Source organism: Eleutherodactylus coqui, chromosome 4 (assembly GCF_035609145.1).
Source record: "Eleutherodactylus coqui strain aEleCoq1 chromosome 4, aEleCoq1.hap1, whole genome shotgun sequence".
Classification (NCBI taxonomy): domain Eukaryota; kingdom Metazoa; phylum Chordata; class Amphibia; order Anura; family Eleutherodactylidae; genus Eleutherodactylus; species Eleutherodactylus coqui.
The window spans coordinates 278,914,028-278,936,699 of NC_089840.1; the positions used below are offsets into that span (position 1 = coordinate 278,914,028).

At 45.1% G+C, this 22,672-nt stretch overlaps 2 protein-coding genes across 2 annotated transcripts in view; both read right to left on the bottom strand.

Moving 5' to 3' along the window:
- The window catches only part of LOC136624528 (zinc finger protein 585A-like), a 99,409-nt gene that overhangs the window by 51,964 nt on the left and 24,773 nt on the right, over positions 1-22,672 (bottom strand). The gene's annotated exons all lie outside the window — the stretch shown is intronic.
- LOC136624411 (zinc finger protein 84-like) lies at positions 15,553-17,947 on the bottom strand. Its single transcript, XM_066598387.1, has 4 exons — positions 17,822-17,947; positions 17,677-17,741; positions 17,207-17,309; positions 15,553-17,050 (listed from the first exon to the last, which is right to left on the bottom strand). Exons 1-4 carry the CDS (start codon positions 17,904-17,906, stop codon positions 15,948-15,950), a joined length of 1,356 nt encoding a protein of 451 aa, XP_066454484.1. The 5' UTR covers positions 17,907-17,947; the 3' UTR covers positions 15,553-15,947.

The following is a 22,672-nucleotide window of genomic DNA, read 5'->3' on the forward strand; positions in this document are numbered from 1 at the left end:
CCCCATTACTTCCTTATCTCTAAACTAAATTTAAACTCTGGGGTGCCCTTGCTCTATTGGTAGGGGGAGAATTATTTTAGTTAAAATGATACTTCCCAAATTCCTGTATAGTCTAGAACACATAGACACTATGGTACCATAAAAAATCTGCAACACAGTGAACTCCTTACTATCCCCTTTGTGTGAGGGAAATCTTGCGCCAAATTGCGTTTAGAAAACCTGGAGCATCCCAAAGATATAGCTGGTACTGTCCTTCCTGATTTAAAACTTTATTATGTAGCTACCATATAGGTATTCTGCCCACACGGGGGCCTAAGGGTCTGATTTCTACTTTCTATACCCATCTTATTCGATCTAAACTAGCGTATGTATGTCACAGATGAGAACTGGACCCCAGCTATATCCTCATATATGTTTGTCCCACCAGCAGCGTATAGTAAAATTATCCAACTATATATCCTACATCAGTGTTATCTTACCCGAGTAGACTTTTCAAAATGAAAAGAGTTCTCACTCCACAATGTCATCGATGTCTCCATCTACTATGGAGTTGCCCTGCGATTCAGTCTTTTTGAGTGGAGTCGCTGTTCTCCTTGGTCTTATAATTGGTATGCCACTTCCACACACCCCAGAGGGCTCTTTGTTGGGATTGCTAGATGAATCAGTGGCAACATCATACTCGCAATTTTTTTAAAACTAGTTTTATTGAAGGTTTAACATCAAACAAAATTATAGAACTATGGCATATACTGCATGACAAACTGGTGTACAGAAGGAGCAATAGGAAAGTGAAGCCCCCTAAATATGAAAGACCAAAACATAATTTTAATTAGAACAAGGATCATTTAAGAGGTCACAGGTCCCACCGCTGAGAATACACCCATCAATGGGGACCTCTTTGGAGTACGGATATGGACAAGGAGAGGCAAGTGTGGGGCAAAGGAAGTAAGGCGGGAAGTACACCACAGACGCCATACCTTGTCAAACTTATATAGGAATAGGGACTCCAAGGATCTCAGAAGGGAGACCCATGACCTCTCCCCAAGGGTCCTGAATAATTGGACATTCCCAAATCATATGCCAGAAATCAGCATAAACACATGAACATCTGATACAATGTTCTACCCATTTACTGTAAGGTAACATTGGTAGACAATATAAAGTTGTATCATTTTATTATTTGCATCATACTCACATTTTCCCTATTGAGGTTCTCTTTATGGCTCGTAAAGCTATTACAATCAGATGGATGGATAGACGACCTCCTACACTCTCCCAGTGGCAGAACATGATCAATACAATACTTCCATATGAAAGAATGGTGTATAAGAATAGGAAGTGTCCTGATAAGGTGTTTACAGGGTTGTAAAAGTGATATGTTATCTTTATTCTGTGGAGCAGTTGGGTTACGACGATGCCAAATTTATGTGTGGTTTTTTTATGTTGTGCTACATAAAAGAAAAGAGAGAAAGAGAGACCCTATGCCGAGCATGGAGCACCTTGAAAAATGCTTGAGTCTCCCATTGACTTCAATGGGGTTCGTTACTCGAACCGAGCTCTCAAGCATTACAAAATGCTCGGCTCGAGTAACGAGCTCCCGATCATTTTGGTGCTCGCTCATCTCTAATCCCTAATGATACATAAATCTTTGTCAAAAGGGGCTTTTTTAAAAACTTTTTTGTAGTAGTGAAATCTTTTTTATTTATTACTTCATAATGTCACCATAGGAGACTTGAACTTGCAGTCATTTGATAGTTTATACAATCGTCCCACAATCATGCCTTAAAAAGGAAACTTGTATGACAGACCTGGAGGTCTTTAGAGGGCTCCAGGCTTCCATGACACCCAGACAGCACTTTGCCATCTCATTGTGGGAGAATGCTTGGGACATCTCATTCCCTATCAGGGTAGTGATATTTAAATGGTTGACAGCTACGATCATCTAATATCACTGGCTAGTGTCAAATGATAAGGACAGTAAATACCTGTCATGTATGAAGACGTGCGTACATTGGAAAGGGATTAATACACCATATAATGTAATGGAAAACTTGTAAAAACAGTAAAACATTTCCCATGTTATGAAAATGGCTTCTTCCTTATGGGAATTCTCTGATGTTTAACCCCTTAGTGACGACCTCATCGGGATTCTACATCCTCAGTAAGTGGGCTTTAAGCCTAGAGGACATGGAAACATGCGTCCTCTTAGGATTAATGCCCACTTGGCTGAGGACGTGAGAGCTCCATGCTGTCGGTGCCCGCAGGTAGCCGACAGCATGGAGTTGTCATCCTGAGCTGCGGGCAGTCCCCCCGGGCATTGCGATAGGCGCTATCCAATGGATAGCGCCGATCGCAATAAAGTAAATAAAACTGTGAAAAAAGTTGAAGATTCAGCTGCTCTGATGGATCGGATCCATCAGGGCAGCTGAAAATACTTACCCGGCTTGTCCGCGATGTCCCGTGGTGAATGCCTCCTCCGGGACCTGGCGCCGCTCTTCTGCGCATGCGCGCCAGATGTATGACGTCACGTGCATGCACAGAAGGCCGGGAGCCCCGGCAAATTCCAAATCTCCTGGCTCCCAGCTCCTGAAGGTAGCCGGGAACCAGTAGATGTTACCGGGGACCGCGATCGCCGCTATCCATCGCAAAAAAGTTTTAAAAAGTTCAAAAAAAGTGCAAGTTTCACCTCCCCTCATGGATCTGACCCATGAGGGGAGGTGAAAATACTCACCTCAGGCCTGCCGATGTCCCCGGTGCTCCGGGACCCGAAGTCCCCGTCTGCGCATGCGCGCCCGATGATTGACACAGAGGGGCTCGAGCCCTGGGAAATTTAAAATCCCTCTGCTCCTGGCTGCCATGTGTAGCCAGGAGCAGAGAGATTTCACCGGTGATATGATCACTGTTATCCAATGGACAACAGTAATCATTTCGAGTTAAAAGAAAAACTGTAAAAAGTAAAAAAAAAAGTTTAAAAAAGCTTACGTTTCATCTCCCCCCCTTGGATCATATCCGTGAGGGGGGATAAAATGACGTACCTAAGGCCCGCGGATTTATCCGCAGACCTTACCCCAGCTTCTGCGCATGCGCCCGTCACCAAAATGGCAGGCGCATGCGCTAAAACCGTGGATTGCCAGGGTAATTTAAAATCTCCCTGCTCCTGGCTACAAAACTTAGCCGAGAGCCTGGAGATTTCACGGGGGGCTAACGGTGGATAACGGTGATCACGTAAAAGTAAAAAAAAGGTGAGGCCTCCGTATTTGCACCCCGACGCGATCTTCCTCCGTGAACTTTCCTGTATTCTGCACATCTGTACACCGGCAAAACACCAGACAGATGCGCAGGAGGCGGGGAGCCTAGGAAATTTAAAACCTCCTTGCTCCCAGCGACCAACGGTCGCCGAGAGCAAGGAGCAGTGGCCTTGTTGAGCGGTCGCCAGTCACGCGATAAAAAGGTAGCGATCTACCTTTGGCTGGTCTAACGTGACCGGATAGGAATTACGGATTCCACATGCATCTGATCCACGGTAATACGCAAATCAATCGCATTGGATTACACAATTCCGCTCACATTAGCGGGTCAGAATTGCGTAATCCACTTGCAGAAAAGAGAACGCAGCAGGCTTTATTTTACCGTGGATATCCGCAACGTAGAGCCCATTGTGCTCCATGGTCGCGGATATACCCGCAGCCAATACGCAACTACATTGTGTACGGGCTGCGGGTACCCGTGTCCTCGCTAAGCGACGGCGCGGGAAATACAAACAAAAAAAAAAGTACTGCGCATGACCGTCTGTGTGAGTAGGAAGTTTTGCGCAGTACATTACGTGGCCGTACGCAGGGTCACAGTTGGGCTCACAGATGAGATCCGCTGTGGGCCTCCGCAAGCGGATTCCACATACGGCCGTGTGAGCCTGGCGTTATTCAGACCGCTACCTGTAATACGTAATTTACAAGAAGCCCCGGGAACGCTCGCCTTTATGCAGTTCCAGGAGCAGCTTGTTGAGCGCCTTCTGTGTGAGACCGCCGCACCTCATCAAGCTTACGGAGACTCACAGAGCGCCACTTTTTACACCCCATACCCGCTACTGAGGTCATGAAATACCCCCCAAAAAGCATGAGAGGAGGGAGGATACATGGTTTTATTGCCCCATGTACCCATCCCAACCAGCCTCCGTAATTACCCGTCTTTGGAAATACTACACAGTTCACATTATTACTTTTATATAAGATTTGGCGAATGCCAAAAAGGGCGCGGAGGGGGGGGGGGGATTGTTTTATGGTGTAAATTTTTATTCCGTACAAGTGGGCAATGGGGCCTGGAATGTATTCAGTTGTGCCCTGCAATCCAACGGGTGTTCCCCCCATTACAGGCCTTGCCATGTGTCCTTTAAGTAGATTAGGGCCACAAGGGGTATGTTTTTGAACACGGGACAAACGGGGGGATCCATTTTGGGGGTGAACGTCTTCATTCCTATGTACACTGTACAAAAAAAACAGTTTTTAAATTGACAATATTGCCAAAAAAATGAAAATCGTAATTTTTTCCTTCTGCTTTGCTTAGATTCATTCAAATACTGTGGGGTAAAAGTACGCAATACACCCCTAGATGAATTCGTTAAGGGGTCTAGTTTTTAAAATGGGGTCATTCGTGGGCGTTCTTTCTCGTTTTGGACACTCAATGGCTCTACAAGTGGGCAATGGGGCCTGGAATTAATTGTGCTGTACCCTGAAATCCAACGGGTGCTCCTTCCGTTATAGGCCTAGCCATGTGTCCTTGAAGTAAATTAGAGCCACAAGGGGTATGGTTCTGAACACGGGACAAACAGGGGATCCATTTTGGGTTGAAAGTCTTCATTCATTTCTGTGCTGTACAAAAAACAGTTTTTAAATTGATACAACTGCCAAAAAAATGAAAATTGTAATTTTTTCCTACTGCTTTGCTTAGATTTATTCAAAAATTGTATGGTAAAATAAACAGTACAAATAAATTCGTTAAGGGGTCTAGTTTTCAAAATGGGGTCATTTGTGGGGGGTTTCTGTTGCTTTAGCCGCTCATGGGCTCTACAAGTGGGCAATGGGGCCTAAATCACCTTCATGCTAAATTTCTGTTCTGAAAGCTAACGACTACTGCTTTCATTTTGGGCCCCGTTGTGCATCCAGACAAAATATTAGGGCCACAATGGGTATGTCTCTGAACAGGGGACAAACAGCGGTATGCATTTTGGGGTGCAGGTCTTTATTCCTATGTGTGCTGTACAAAAAAAGCTGTTTTTAAAATGACAGAATTGCCAAAAAACGAAAATCACATTTTTTTCCTTTTGCTTTGCTTGAATTCATTCAAAAACTGTGGCATCAAAATGGGCAGTCCACCCCTAGATAAATTTATTAAGGGGTCTAGTTTTCAAAATGGGGTCATTTGTGGGGGTTCTCTTTGGTTTTGGCCGCTCAAGAGCTCAACAAAAGTGCTATGGGGCCTAAAACGCCTTCAAGGAAAATTTATGTTCTGAAAACCACCGACTACTCCTTTCATTTTGGGCCCCGTTGTGCATCCAGACATAAGATTAGGGTCACAATGGGTATGTCTCTGAACACGAGAGAAACAGGGGTATCCATTTTGGGGTGCAAGGCTTCATTCATGTGTGTGCTGTACAAAAAAAGCTGTGTTTAAAATGACAGAATTGTCAAAAAAACGAAAATCACAATTTTTTTTGTTTTGCTTTGCTTGAATTCATTCAAAAACTGTGGGGTCAAAATGGGCAGTACACCCCTAGATAAATTCGTTAAGGGGTCTAGTTTTCAAAATGGGGTCATTTGTGGGGGTTCTCTTTGGGTTTGGCCGCTCAAGAGCTCTACAAAAGTGCTATGGGGCCTAAAACGCCTTCAAGCAAAATTTATGTTCTGAAAGACACTGACTACTCCTTTCGTTTTAGGCCCCATTGTGCATCAAGACATAAGATTAGGGCCACAATGGGTATACTTCTGTGCACGGGAGAAACAGAAACATTTTCGGGTGTCAATACTCATTTTCATGGGCACTATAGGAAAAAAATATGTCTTTAAAATGACATATTTGCAAAAATATGACATTTTATTTTTTCTCCTCTAAATTGAATTAATTCCTGAAAAAAACTGTGGGGTCAAAATACTCATGACACCCCTCAGTGGATACATTAACGGGTGTACTTTTTTAAATGGGGTCATTTGGGGGGTATCTATTATTCTGACACTCATGAGCCTTTGCAAACTTGGCTTGGTGCAGGAAAACAAAGTGTTCCTCAAAATGCTGAAAAGTAGTGTTAAATTTGTACGTCATCTAAATGGTTAAAAAAAAAAAAAAAAAGTTTTTCAAATGGGCATTCATAATAAAGTAAACAGATGGGAATATATATCCTATCAAAAATTGTACGGTATGTTTGGACATATTTGAGATATTAGTTGAAAATGTGAAAAAACTGACAATTTTTTCAAACTTTTTCCAATATTGGCGCTTTTAATAAAATATACACAAATTATATCGGTCTATTTTTACAACCAAAATGAAGTACAACATGTGGCGAAAAAACAATGTCAGAATCACTTGGATATGCAAAACCTTTACGGAGTTATGCTATGTTGAATGACGCATGTCAGATTTCCAAAATTTGGCTCCGTCACTAAGGCGCAAACAGGCTTCATCACTAAGGGGTTAACAAGATTTGATCTTTGATTAAATAGCACAGATCTGCTAAAAAGCTGTTTGATTATTTTCAACTCATTTCCATGTATTTTGGTGTGCTGAAAACGAAAAAAAAAAAAATGTAAAAAAATCGTAGACGTCAGGCATTACCACGAAATGCAAAATTCTCTTCAAATTTAGCAAAATTTTTTGTATTTTTTTATCTTAGGATTTTTAACTAAATTTACAGTCAAAATGACTATTTATTAATTCACATCAGTGCATTTCAGATATACAATGCCAAAAAAAAAAACTTTCAAAGAAAAGAACTTCCAGAGTGAGCTAATGGAAACCAGCATCAACATGTTGCAAGCTGACCGCGCAGGCTCTGACATGCACAGACTTGATTTAATTTTTTTTCTTGGTTCTCACCTGTAGTACTATTGTATCTTGACACCACCGGAAGTATGGGTGGAGACAAGATACAGGGTGCTTGACAGGGAGGTGATGCCCCCAGGAGCCGATTGGCTGCCATGAGCAATGTCCTAGCATGCCTCAGCAATCACTCTCCCCAGAGCAGCCACCCCCTTCCTTCCCCCCATGACGAACCGCTAGGCGGCACCTTCGCTGACACTGTGATACTGCAGCTGCTCTAGGAATCCCCCTGCTGTGAGGCTGTGCCCCTCTATCTGCCCTGGCAAAGCCCTTGCACTGTGACTTACGAAGCCGCAGAGCATCTCCCCTGGCTATCTGCTCCCTTACAGCTCCCTCCGCAGACATGTCTGTGCCACTGTGACGCCTCTCAGCTCTGTCCCAGATGTCGGCTCTCTGCTGCTGTGGCCGTTGACAGCTCGCTCCCCTGCTCAGTGTCTGCCACCGCTGCCAGAGATTCAGACAAATGGAAAGAGAAAGTATTCCCCACAATCTCTTCGTGTTAGCTCGTCATTATTAAATCGTGTTTCCCCAAGTTAGCGTTATGGCTCCGCGGAAGTGTATTAATTCGTCTGAGAGTTTCTGTTTCATTCGTGGTGAATGTACAGTGTTGAAGCAACAGCTGAATATTACAGACTTTGTGAAAAAAGTATACTTCGCATACTTTGGACTAAAACTTGGAGATCAAGATAAGGTTTGGGCGCCTCAGAAAGTGTGCAAACGGTGAGTTGAGGACCTCCAAAATTGGTTCAAGGGTAACAAAAAATCTTTTTGTTATGGGTTTCCTATGGTATGGCGAGAGCAAAGAACCATAGTCATGACCGTTACTTTTGTTCATGCGATGTGAAAGGGTATAATTCCAAATGGAAGTATTCCATTTTATACCCCAATCTTCACTCAGCAATTCATCCCATCCCCCATGGCACAGATATACCAATACCCAAGCCCCCTGCTACCTTGGAAGAGATATCTAGCTGTGACTAAGGTGAAGTCATACCTGAACCAGATGACGAATCAAGTGCTGACTTTGAAGATGATACAAGACCAAAATTTTTTCCCCAGGAGGAGATGAATGATTTAGTAAGAGACTTGACTCTTCCCAAAGATGCCACTGAGTTACTCGGTTCAAGGCTCAAAAGCAGGAATTTATCGTTGCCAGGAGTGTCTTTTTCATGGTTCAGACATCGTGAAAAAAGAGTTTATTCCTTACTTTGCCCAGGAAGAAAAGTTGGTTTATTGCATTGATGTAAAAGGTTTGGTGGGGCAATTAAAAATCCAATATGATTCAACGCAATGGCGTCTTTTCATAGACTCTCTAAAAAGAAGTCTCAAAGCAGTTTTGCTCCACAACCGGGTTTTGTATGCTTCCATCCCTGTATGTTATTCTGTACACTTGAAGGAAGCCTACGAGAACTTGAAGTTGGTTCTTCGGAAACTTAAATATGAAGACCATGGTTGGAAAGTGTGGGGATTTCAAGGTCTTGTGTATGCAGCTCGGGCAACTAGCTGGATATACCAAATCCCCTTGTTTTCTGTGTCTATGGGATAGTCGAGACCAACAAAATCACTGGACCAAGAAGGGTTGGCAGCTGAGGGTGCTCACAGTCGGTCAAAAATAGGTCCTCTGAGAAACTTTGGTACCTCCATATAAAGTTCTTCTATCACCTCTTCATATAAAATTGGGATTGATGAAGCAATTCGTGAAATCGTTTCCAAGAGATGGAGAATGATTCAAATATTTGGTCACCAAGTTTCCAGGCCTCTCGGAGGCAAAATTGAAGGAAGGTGTGTTCGTCAGACCAGACATTAGAAGGCTTATAGCTGATTAAGAGTTTGTCAATACCATGACAGTTTCTCAAAAAGAAGGGTGGATTGCATTTAAAGAGGTTGTAGAGAAATTTTTAGGCAACAAGAAAGATCCTGACTACAAAAAGATCGTCGGGCGAATGCTGAAAGCATTTTAAGCTTTAGGTTGCCTGATGAGTTTGAAAGTGCATTTCCAGGGCGGAGCTAGCCTATGGCAGAGGAAGCTGTGCTCTGAGTGAGCCCCCGCGGCAATGGCCCGAAAAAGCACCTTACCGGCACCAAAAGCAGACACTAACAGGCAGGATGGGACGCAGAAGAGCCCAGAGCAACCCGGGGCACCCGCTGGGATGAGACAGAGGAGGGCTGGAGCATTTCCTACGGCCGCAAAGAGACTTGGATTCGGCGCCGGCGGGAGGGGAGAGCGCGCGAAACGGCCGCGCGCCGGCTGCAGAAGGAAGGGCTCAAGCAGGGGCTCAGGAGGAGAGGAACCCCGAGATGGATTGAGGCACAGCCACAGGAGCAGCTGCTCACAGGTCAGAACGTAATCACTCACCCCGCAGCCCACAGTCACCCAGCACAGATCCCAGCGAGGAGGGGGGGGTGGGCAGGAGACAGCAGACCCTGACCCTGGGAGATACCCACCACCAGCAATACCCCATGACAAGAGACTGTCACAAGAACAAACACAAGCAGGGCAGTCCAGGCCCATATACCCCGCAGCCCACAGTTATGCAGAGCAAGAGGGCAGCCGGAGAGGGGACAGGAGTGAGTCCAGCAGCCCTTCAGATTCTCCCTACAAAAATTCACATACATCCAGACAAAGAAACAGTCCCCAGCCCAGCCCTGCAGACAATAGCAACACAGGAGAAGAATGGGACTGGAGGGCCCATTTAAGATCCCTGCCCACTAAAGGCGACTTAGATGGTGCCCTACACAAGTTGGAGGCGTCCCACAAGAGAGACATTGCAGCATTACAAAAAGACATAGTCCACGTGGGCCAACACCTGACTGAGGTGGAAGATCTCCAAGACAAAATCCTAGAAACCACCGAATCTCACAGAAAAGTTATCCAGACGCAGGCAGCGCAGATTGAGGAGTTGTTTGTGCATCTGGATGATTTAGAGAACCGGCACAGGAGGAACAACCTGCGTATCAGAGGCCTAAGCGAAAAGGTGGAAAATGATCAGCTAGAGGCCTGGGCCCAAAAATTTTTCAATGGCATCCTGCAGAGACCGGCGGACAAATTTATTGAAATAGATAGGATCCACCACACGCTGGGCCCGAGAGCTTTAGACCCGGCGAGACCACATGACGTGCTGTGCAGGATCCACTTTTTCCAGGAAAAGGAAATGATAATGCGCAAAGCCAGAGAGGCCGGGGAGTTGATTTTTCAGGGTACCCCCATCCTTCTCCTGCAGGACTTATCACGCCGTACACTGCAGCTGAGAAAAGCGCTGAAACCACTGCTATTAGTCCTGAGAGAGAAAGAAATCCAATATCAGTGGGGGTATCCGTTTCAGCTGATGGCACGAAAAGGAAACAAAAGGGTCTCCTTCAGAGCCCTGGGGGACTTGCCAGGCTTTTTGGGCTCCCTGGAACTCCCGATGATAGCCCTCCCGGACTGGCCACGCCAAGAGGGGACATTAGCTCCCGCCCTTCACTCTTCCTGGCAGAAAGTGGGAGCCAAAGATAAACGCTGACACTAAAAGTCTAAGTTCAACGTGATGTAATGTCTGCCTGTTTGTCGGGTTCTTATTTGCTTTTTGTTCCAGGTTACAGTACGGCAAGAACTCCTCGTTAAACGTCATTGTACCACGCCGGTAATATGCTAATCTCTCATTGCATAATGTATGACATTTGGCCGAAGCCGCTAGGGAAAGTGGCTCTGTTGTTGGTTACCCCCCCCCCATAGGGGTTATAGCCCATGTGCTATATTGAAATGGTATTTCATACTACTCTGTTGTTTAGTTTCAGAGGCCCTAAGCCTCATGCTTTACTGTTTTTTTCTTTCTCTCTCCCCCTCCTCCCCCCCAACACCCCAAAGGGACGTGGATACAGGGACTCTATAAGCACCTAATCGCCACTCCCCCTGATGGCTAATGTATCAATGTGTACTTTCAATGTCAAAGGGCTCAATACCCCAGAGAAAAGAAATCAGATTCTTTATCATCTGCATAGAAAGAGGATCATGTTCGCCATGTTGCAGGAGACCCATTTTAAGGCGGATAGCATCCCACACTTCTCCTCTAGATGCTACCCAAAATGGTTCCATGGCCCCCACCCTACGAAAAAGGCGGGCGGTATCTCAATAGCGCTACATAAATCCCTGCAGCACACTGTGGTAGACCACAAGATAGACCCGAAGGGACGCTACGTATTTGTCAAACTGGAAGTTACGGGGGTAATAACATTTGCCAACATTTACTTCCCCAACCAGGGTCAAGTTCCGTTCGGGATAGCCACCCTGAGAAAGTTGGACGCATTCGCAGCCGGATCCAAGGTGATACTGGGAGGGGACTTTAACCTGGTAATGGACCCGGACCTAGATACATCGGTGGGTAAGTCCCCCATCTCACACACAGCATGAAGGGCACTGAAACGGGAGTTAGAGAGAATGCACTTAACAGACATGTGGAGGATCTTGCACCCGGGTGTCAGGAACTACAGCTTCCACTCGGCAGCCCATAACAGTTATAGCCGCATTGACCACATTCTAATCTCCCATGACCTCCTAGATCAGAGGCCGACGTGTTCAATAGGTCCCTTCCTCTGGTCGGACCACGCCCCAATATATGGGGAAGTGTCAGACCTAGGTAGAAGGCCACGCTCGAACCTATGGAGACTCAATGAGAACCTCCTTAATGACCCACTTTGTGTCGAAGACATCAAAAAAATAATAGCGGACTTTGAGGCTACCCACAGTAATGACACTACAGACCCCCCGGTTAAATGGGAAGCGCTTAAGTGCGTAATAAGGGGAGTATTCATTTCGCATGGGGCCCGTCTTAAGAAAATTAGATCAGCCAAGCTTCAGAGGTTAATGGGAGAGTTGAACACAAAGGAATCCCTTAATAAAGGCCACCCCTCGGACGTAACAAAGGCAGAAATCTCAGTGATTCGCCATCAAATCCTACAAATACTAGATCAGAGGTCCCTAGGAGCCAGAGAAAGACTACGCAGATGCGCCTTTGAATACAGGGATAAAAGCGGAAGGTGGCTATCGAGAACACTACACCTGAGAGCCCCCATAAACCACATCCCCAAAATTCAGAAACCAGGGGGCGTAGCTCACGCGACCTCCGAGATACTGGAGGTGTTCCGCACTTACTATAACAACCTATATAACCTCAAACAAGAAACAGAGGGACCCAATGAGGAGGAGGAGGAGGCCACTCGGGAATATCTAAATAGCTTTGCCCCAAAATTAGCAAACACAGACGAGCTCGGGGACTTGGAGGAGGACTTCTCGACCCCTGAACTAACTGGTTTAATAAAAGAACTTAAAGCGGGTAAGAGCCCGGGCCCGGATGGGTTCTCCTCCAAGTTCTACAAAATATTCAGAAACGAAGTCACTCCATGGTTGCTAGGAGCGTTCAATGCGGTGAATGGGGGTTGCGCCTTTCCGGCTCAAGCTATGCAAGCTCACATAGTGGTTCTGCCGAAACCGGGAAAAGACCCCACAGTCTGTAGCAACTACAGGCCTATATCACTTTTAAATATAGACATTAAGCTCTACGCCAAGTTAATCGCGACCCGCCTGCAACCCTTCATCCCGAAACTGATCCATAGGGATCAGACGGGGTTTGTCCCGGGAAGGGAGGGTAGAGATAATGTCATTAAATCCATATCCTTGATCTCGAGAGCGCGGGAGGCGGGGACCCCACTCTGTCTCATGGCTGTCGATGCCAAAAAGGCATTTGACAGGGTGAGATGGAGCTTTTTAGAGGCATCCCTGCGGAGCATGGGATTGGGACCCCGTATGAGAGAAAGAATCAAGGCCTTGTACACGAAACCCACAGCTAGGGTGAGGGTTAATGGGGTATTGTCGGACTCCTTCCCTATCCATAACGGAACTAGACAGGGATGCCCACTGTCACCCACCCTCTATATTTTAACGATGGAACCGTTAGCCAATGCGATTAGAGGAAATGAATCCATCAGAGGCGTCAGAGCAGGACACGCGGAGCATAAATTATCCTTATTCGCCGACGACCTCCTGATCTACCTATCATGCCCAAGTGTCGGCATCCCAGTCTTGTTACAAGAATTCAACAGATTCAGTAAAATTAGCAATTTTAAAATGAATCTCCAGAAGACAGAGATTCTGAACGTCATGGTCCCTCGGGCGGAAGAACAAAGGCTGAAAGGACAATTCCCATTTAGGTGGCAAAATAGCGCCATAAAATACTTAGGCATCCAGCTCCCCGCCGACCCCTCCCACATATTTAACCTAAATTACAAAACATTTCTAGAGAGACTAGACAGAGACCTAAAAAACTGGAACCCCTTTTCCTGTCTTGGAGTGGCAGAATTAACACGGTTAAGATGGTCTCGCTGCCAAGGTTCCTGTATCTCTGTCAGGCCTTTCCCATACGCCTAAACAGACAATTTTTGATGCATATACGTTCCTTAATCACCAAATTCCTTTGGCGAGGGCGCAGGCCCAGATTAAAGCACAGCACGTTAGTCAGATCTAAAGATAGGGGAGGATTAGGCCTCCTGGACTTCGCCCTGTATTATAAGGCCAATATAACTAGGTGCGTACTTGATCTCCTTAAGCTCAGCAAGTCCAAAATCTGGGTGGAGATAGAGTTAGATCTGGAGCCGAGCCTGACCCAAGGGATGTCCTGGATCCCAGGAGGTCTACTTAGAGACTCGCCCAGAGTATCCCCGTTGCTGAGACTACTGTTTGAGGCATGGTCGGGCTTCGCCAAACGAGACGGGCTGATCTCGATTCCGGGACCCCTCACCCCACTCCTGGCGAACCCACAATTCACAGCTTTCGAACACAACAGAACCTTGTTACTAACCCCCATGATCCAGGTACCCCGAATAAGGGACGTATTAGGTCACTCAGGGATCAAAACCTTAACAGAATTTTAAAAGGAGACTAGGGCCCCACCGGGAGCCTGGATGGTCTACTTACAGCTTAGGGGTTCACTGGACGCCCTGGCACCTGGGTCGGGTCTACACAAGGTCCTCACTCCCTTCGAGGAGTTATGCACGTCTCCCGAGGCCCCGGGACACCTAATCTCCCGGCTATACAAGCTAATGCTGGAACGTGAGACGGGGGATGAACTCCCGAGGTACACGAGAGCATGGGAGGATGAGCTGGGGAAGGACTTCTCTGCCGACCTATGGCAAAAGTCTTTCACTTTAACACACAAGGTCACAGTACACTCAAAACTACATGACCTCAACTACAAGGTCCTATCCCAGTGGTATACAACCCCGGAAAGAATGCATAAAATGTTTCCTCAATCCCCCAACCAGTGCTGGAGATGCGCAAGTAGTAGGGGAAATATGGTACACATTTGGTAGGAATGCCCTCCGGTGGCGACATTATGGAGAGATGTAGAGGCTCTATACAACAGGCTGTGTGGTACAGTCGTTGAGTTCACACCCGAAATGGCACTATCTATCTATATTTCGGGAACCCACGAGCCACGTTAAAAAAGGGCTCCTAAGATACTTCATACTGTCCGTACGGCAGATCATCCCAAGATTCTGGCGAGCCACTTCGGGGCCCACAAGGAACCACTGGGTAGAAACTATTAACACCTTGGCCAGATTTGAGGAAATGAGGGCAGAGGAGGAGGTAACAGTGGAGAGGTTTTATGCAACATGGCGACCGTGGCTGGACTTCAGACTGTCGTCTGGATTGGGGGATTGGATCTCCCGGTAGGCAAATTTGAAGCAGCCTCGTGGCCACCCGATAACGCCGCATATGGAGGCTAGGGAACACAGGTCCTCTGCAGGGGCTGAGGTTGGCGGAACAGCAGGTGTTTAAGCTCGCCCACCCTGGCGAGATACAAGTCTTAGCTCGCTGAACAAATAACCGGACCTACAAAAGGATGCTCATTACTCCTCCCTGAGGTATCCACCTCCTCCCCCCACCCATCCCCCTCCCCATACCCCCCCCCCAGCTCGTCTGAGTTATTCTATTGGTTAACCTCTCTTTCACCCTCTCTTTTTTTTTTTTCTATCTCTCTTATCCACGCCTCCTGGACCCCTACCCGGAGGCGGGGAAAGTCTTTGTCGGTTAAAGAAAAGTTTAAAAATTGTCTGGAATGAAGACAGATATGACGCAGTCTCCACGGATTCATATGAGTGGAGCAGTCAGTGGGTGCAACTTAAATATGCTCATGTTACAAAGGTTTTATTGTCTGATGTACACCTAATGACGGTACAATTTATTGTATGCTTTCATATTCCAATAAAAACTTATTGAACACGAAAGTGCATTTCCTCCAATCCCACCTTGACTACTTTCCTGAAAATTTGGGAGCGATCAGTGAAGAACAAGGTGAACGATTCTACCAAGACATTAAAGAGATGGAAAGAGGATACCAGGGAAAATGGAGCATTACAAGGATGGCAGACTACTGTTGGATACTTCAGAGAGACATTTCAGATGCTACTCACAAGCGTAACTGTACCAAGAAGAGCCTCACAGGGAAGAAGAAACGATTTAGTGTGTTTTAGTGCCTCATTTCAGTTCAAAAATGATTTTAATGTAAAATTCATAATTAAACATTAATTTTATGAGTCTAGTTTCATTTATTTTGAGGTATTGCCTTATTTAACATAGATAACTGAATTGTCAGGAAACGTGATGTCCTAGGATAAAACAGAGGTCCTTTTTGGGATTCAGCATACCGAAAAATATAAAGATTACGTAGAATAACCAAAACAGCTCTTAAAAAGTTGTTTTCTGCAGACCTGTGTAATTTATCACATTGGGAACATAAAAATGACTTCTCCCCTGTGTGAATTGTCTGATGTGTAACAAGCTGTGATTTATTCTCAAAACCTTTCCCACATTCTGAACATAATCATCGTTCTTCCCTTCTGTGAATTTTCTGATGTCTAATGAGATCCGATTTACCACTATAAGCTTTCCCACATTCTGAACATAAAAATGGCTTCTCCCCTGTGTGAGTTCTATGATGTCTAATGAGTTCTGATTTACCACTACAAGCTTTCCCACATTCTGAACATGAAAATGGATTTTCCCATGTGTGAGTTCTCTGATGTCTAATGAGTTCTGATTTACCACAATAAGCTTTCCCACATTCTGAACATGAAAATGGCTTCTCCCCTGTGTGAGTTCTCTGATGTCTAATGAGTTCTGATTTACCAATATAAGCTTTCCCACATTCTGAACATGAAAATGGCTTCTCCCCTGTGTGAGTTCTCTGATGTCTAACAAGATGTGATTTATCATTAAAATATTTCCCACATTTTGAACATGAAAATGGCTTCTCCCCTGTGTGAATTCTCTGATGTCTAATGAGTTCTGATTTACTACTATAAGCTTTCCCACATTCTGAACATGAAAATGCCTTCTCCCCTGTGTGAGTTCTCTGATGTCTAACAAGATGCGATTTATAATTAAAATACTTTCCACAATCTGAACATGAAAATGGCCTCACCCACGTGCAATTTCTCTGGTGCTTAACAAGCTGCGATTTATGCTTAAAACTTTTGCCACATTCTGAACATAAACATGGTTCCTCCCCTGTGTGAATTCTTTGATGGCCATTGAGAACTGCTTTATGACCAAAAGCTTTCTCACATTCTGAACATGAAAATGGTCTTTCCCCTCTGTGAATTCTCTGATGTCTAATGAGGAGATCCGATTTATCACTGTAAGCTTTTCCACATTCTGAACATGAAAATGGCTTCACCCATGTGTAAATTCTCTGAGGTGTAACAACAACATCTCCTGTATGGATTTCATTTTGTTTAACATTCTGTAATGAATCAGAAGATGGAACCTGTTTAGAAGAACTAGAGGATAGATCTTTGCTGTGAAGGACTGAGGGTGTATCAGGGATAAGAGCAGGCTCTTCATATGTATCTTGTATGATACCATCATCTTCCACCTTACAATCTGTTGATATCACATGTCGTTCTGATCTCCCGGTGTCTTCATCTGCCAACAATAAAACAGATTTTGTTATTTTTTAATAGAACATTACAATTATACTGATAGTTTATTACATCTCTATGTATTTGTTGCCTCACTGCCAAAGTGCTTTGGATTGTGCTGCTGACATCGTATCTGTTTCTTCTCTACATATAGTCTCACCTGGGGGGTCATCTGTAAGAATCCCCTCCTTACAAATCTGATCCCCCCTCACATGTGTCTCTGTAGCATCAATATGGATTGGATCTTCCTCCAGTTTCACAAGCTGTGAAATAAATATTGTAAAAGTCATCACACAGTTGGAGAAGTCATGTGGAAAGTTTTATATGACCAGAAAAGGTCATTAATTAGTATGAGCCGGAATGACATGACAGCAGTAGTGATCTGGGCCAAATAGCTGCAGGTCTCCTGTATAACTCCAATCTGTTGCTTCTTTATTCCAACCAGAAGTCTCCAGAACCAGAAAATAGTGATAAGATGCGGAGATCTAATGTCTGCGGTCGGCTGTAATCCCACCATCTCCAGCTTTCTCATTACACAAGTATCACTCATATAATAAGCCTGAACACAAGACCTTCCCAGCCGTCCTACAGACCAGAGGGGAGATTTCATGAGACCTTCTCTCCATCTACCTGATCATCCTGTGGAAGAAGAGGACGGTGACATCTCTCCGCCGCTGTTTTCTTACTGGATCCACCTGCAGAAAACAGACAGCCACTGAGTTCATTCTCTACATACAAATAATAAAGGCCGCGTGGATTTAGTCCTGTCTATTACCTGGTGATGGGGGGGGCTGGTGGTCCTCCATCATGACGTCCTTGTACAGATCCTTGTGTCCTTCTAAATACTCCCACTCCTCCATGGAGAAATAGACAGTGAAGTCCTGACACCTTATAGGAACCTGACAACACAATGATATAGTCATCACCCAGACACGTTATACCGCCATAGCGTTACTGTATAATGTCCCAGCATTCCCAGCAGCGTCACCTCTCCAGTCAGCAGCTCAATCATCTTGTTGGCGAGTTCTAGGATCTTCTGCTCATTGATCTCCTCCAGTATCAGGGGGTGAGGTGGAGGCCCTGTGATTGGGCTCAGGGGTCTTTTCCATCCATCAGACACCCGGGCCTGACAGCCATCACTAGAAGTCTTCTTCACTACCATGTAATCCTGTTTATGGGGAGATACATCCATAAATATCCCTGCAGACATTCCCAGAGTCCTTCATGTCTCCAGTTATGGCCAACAATTATTAAGAGTTTCTTCACATCTGTGTTCATCATCTCCGTTGTTCTACTCAGTCACAGGAGCAGAAAAACAAAATGATCAGAGTTTTGGTTCTGTTAGATGACAGACAATAATGACCCCCAACAACCTCCAATTGCCTTATAGTAGATCTGTTGGGTTTCTGTTTTACTCTTCCAGAACAACCGGCTCTATTATTTTTCCAGCACTTATGATAAATCAGCAGTAAATCCTCTTCCATAGATGTGACCAGAGACTGACATAGTTAAGAATGGTGGAACGTGACGTCATCCCCAGAATCTCTCACCTCTCCTGTAAGCTGGAAGAGTATCTCTAGGGTGAGGTTGAATATACTCTCCGCCATCTTGTCCTGCTACCTCTCCATCCTTGTCGGGTCAATCAGGATAATTATCTGATATAGAAGATATCAGTCAAGGATCCTGAATGGAGAGAAGACGAGACAATGTAACATCATACAGAACCCCATAGAAAAAATAAATCTCTTCAACATAATAATGGATAAATGCAGTTCATTTTATTGCCCCTATAACCCAGTGGACTGGAATGGAAGTGGTAATAATGTGGTCATGCCTCACAACTGTCCTTGACTTTTGGCGTGTCCTGTTGTCCCCGTAGTCAGGAGACATGTACTACCCACCTTTGCAGTGCACCACTGCTGAGCCCCACCCATCCCCCTCCACACCCCACTGTTCGGCCCCCATTGTTGACCCTCAGTTCATTATTGGCCATCTTGTGTCTTCCTGACTGACAGCACTACCGCCCAGTGCCGCGCTGTTTTTAGCGCCATCACCTGATAAACTCATCACCCAGGCTCCAGGCACGCTGTGCTTAGAGCTGGAGAGGGGGCGGAGTCAGGTGATGTTATGAATGGCGCGGCGCTGTTTGGCAGTCCCATCAGTCAGGGAGAAAGAAGATATTTATTGCTACTCAAGAACTGAGGTTTGGAAAGGCATCCAGCAGAGGGTGTCACAGAGGGGCTGTTCTCAGCACCCTCACCTGACTGCTCCCCAGCTCCAGACACACTGGTGGAAATGTACTAAACACGGCATTTCTCTTGTGCTGAATACATGGAGGGGAGTACTTTCTCAGAAATATAAACCAGGTTCCTACCTGTTTCTGGTGTAAATTATACAGAAATCTTTCTGTAGTCCTCTCCTGACAAACTGCACCCACTTTTCCCAAAAAGGGGCGGGGCCAGCGCATAAATGGGAAAAATGGCGCCAATTCTTGTGCAAATACGATGTCTGCATAAAATTTGTGACTTTTTTACTACAATAACCGGCGTAAAACCATTTGTAAATGTGCTGAGAGCTCGAAAAGTTTGAAGAGTCAGATGATGCTGTGAAGAGTGGCGCTGTGCATCAGTCCCGTCAGTCCGAGCAATCTTACTTCTGTTCCAGCCAAATATTTCACATTGCGACTGCAATTTTTTTGCACCCCAGTTTCTATCTTTTCATGCATAGTTGAGTTGCTTGGCCTTATTTATACGTTGGCCAGACTTCTCTGAACAATAGGTCGGTGTACCTTGGTCCCACTGGTTTATGCCAGTTGTGAGCCGATGGACATCTTCCAATTTCAAAGGGAAGTAAACATGATGTGTCTTCCACCTGCTGTACTTTCTCCTTGGCTGACAGCTGCATCTGTGGTCCTCAATGTTGCCTGTATCTTTGTGCTTCTTCAAAAGAGCTTGAACAGCACATCTTAAAACCCTCAGTCTGTTTTGAAATCTTTGCCTGAAATAGACCTTGCTGATGCCATATAATTACCTCGTGTCTTGTTGCTGTGCTCAGTCCTGCTATGGTGTATGACCTGTGACATAAAATTGTCTTCCACAACCTCACCTTTGTAACAGACTTTGCATGTTCCTCACCGTGTTTTAAGTCTCCTACACAGCTGTTTCAGTTAATGACTGTATTTCAACCCACGTATGAAAATGCTGATAATTATTACCTGTGTGGTATAATTGGTTTACCACTTAAGAACCACGGTGTTTTGGTCCTGAAGAACCAGACAATTTTTAGGGATTTTACCCATATGGTGGTTTTACTGCCCTATTTTTTTTCTTCAGCTACAAAAATTATTTTTGCTGCATTTTCTTTTTCTGTGACATAAAGGGCTATTTTTTGAATATCTTTTTTTTCACTGACTCTTCTTCTGGCGTAAAAAGTAAAAATTATGATTTTTTAAAACATTTATAGTTGTTTATTATTGAAATTAGTGTATTTATGTTAAACTAAAGTACGGGAATGAGTCGCTCATTTTGTTTTGGACATTTTGATATATAATTTGTATAGTTTTGTATTACAGTGCACATACGGCGATGGTTTCGGTTGGCGTCGGTTTAAGGTCATTTTCTTTTTTATACATTTCTATTTTATTGTGTATTTTTTTTTACCATCTATGTCCCCCATGACATTATATAAGACCTTTGGGGGTCATTGACACATTTTTTATTTCACATTTTTCCACTGTAAGTGGGGCATCCATAGGAGCCCCAGTTAGTGGGGAAAGCATCCCCCTATAGTGACAGTAGTCACTAACAGAGCTGATCAGGGTCTGCTAGGACCCTGCAGCTCTGCTGTAACAGGGAGTACCCGGCAGACATGTTATCGCCGGGTCAAATAATGGAAGTAATACTTCTACTCTTTATTACACAGCACTCGTTGAGCACTTTGTAGCATGTAAAGGAAAAGGCAGAAGCAGTTAAAAACTGCTTCACCCTTCTCCTCTGGCCCCTCAGCTGTGTCTGACAGCCCAGGACCCGACCTGCTCCTGCTTAATTGCAGGAGCAGATGCTTAAGCCTCCTTTACATGGGCGACACAATCTGAGCGCAAGAAAATGGCAGCAATATTGCATCGGTGGTCCGTTTTTCGCAGCAACACCGTAATTCTGTGGCTCCACAAAGTCGCAAGTGATGCTACAAAGTCACGCAACTTTGTTTCACCACTTGCAAGGATTTTCAGAGGGGGGGGGAGCTTGAAATATAAGCCCTAGCTGCAGAAAAGAAAGGAAAAAGAATACATCACCTAAGAAGTGCTGTCTGGCTCTGCTGCATCTTCTCTTCGGTCCCCGGCACTGGTCTTCAGTATTTCTTCTCGCCGGAGATTGGAAAATCCCCGCCTCCAGGAAGCACTGCCTCTGATTGGCTGAGTACTGTGTCGCTCAGCCAATCAGAGCTAGCACTAGCGCTAGATGAACCAATTACAGCCATTCATTGGCTGTGATTGATGCATTTAGCACTGGCTCTTAGTGGCTGAGCCACGGCCTTCAGCCAATCACCAGCCAGAAGAGATGCTGAAGACCAGTGCCGGGGACTAGGGAGAAGACTCGCCGAAGCTGGACAGGGCTTCTTAAGTGATATGTTTTCTTTGATCATTTTTTTCTGCAGCTATGGCTTAGTTTAGGGCTTTGACAGTAAGATATATAATAGCCCGATGCATGCCTCGCACCTGTATACGGGCCTGATGTATGATAGCTCGATGCATGCCTCGCACCTGTATATTGGCCTGATGTATGATAGTCTGGTGCATGCCTGGTACCTGTATACAGGCCTGATGTATGATAGTCCGATGCATGCCTGACAACTGTATACGGGCCTGATGTATGATAGCCCGATGCATGCCTGGTACCTGTATACGGGCCTGATGTATGATAGCCCGATGCATGCCTCGCACCTGTATACTGGCCTGATGTATGATAGTCTGGTGCATGCCTGGCTCCTGTATACATGAGTGACCGGCCTGAACTAAATAAATCACCTCAGTGAAATTCAAGTTTACATTCAGTCTAATTGGTAGAAGGAAGATAAAAGCAAGCAGAGTTATTTCCCTGAATATTTTACCTCAGAAAAACCTGCAACGTTTCTCGAGTCATTCTTTATCATCTCAGGAGGGAACAGCGCCTCCCTAGAACCCAGATCAGATCACTACTGGCCGCCATCTTGGGATCAGTTATTACACTCCGTGTCAGCGGCCATTGTGCGGTTCTGTGTTTGTACAGTGAAATCTCTCAGGGATTCTTCTCTATGTCTAATCAGTCATTTTAGCAGTATTTCAGCATTTCTATTTAGTCAAGTTTAGTCCATTGTAGCCGCACATAGCACAGCTACTTAACTCCTTCTCCCCTGTATTGCTAAATACTACCAGAACAAGTCTCATTGCCATGTCTTATACTCCTCTGAAATTGCTATGAAGAAAATCCACCTCACGAACCGACACAAGAAGCATAGTAAATTGCCCCGATTCTCCGCGGTCAGCCTATCTATTAGATAGTGCTGACCGGCGGAGATTCGGCGGCGGCTCCTGCTCCCAGGCTGCGGATCTCCGTGGACAGGGGGCCTTACTGTATTTGTGTTTTATATC

Coding starts and splice junctions, on each gene's coding strand:
- LOC136624411 (XM_066598387.1), bottom strand. CDS start 17,906: ATGGAGGAGTGGGAGTATTTAGAAGGACACAAGGATCTGTACAAGGAC. Junction 17,742..17,821: donor CCAGCCCCCCCCATCACCAG/GTAATAGACAGG, acceptor TGTTTTCTGCAG/GTGGATCCAGTAAGAAAACA. Junction 17,310..17,676: donor TTCTTCCACAGGATGATCAG/GTAGATGGAGAG, acceptor TTTATTTCACAG/CTTGTGAAACTGGAGGAAGA.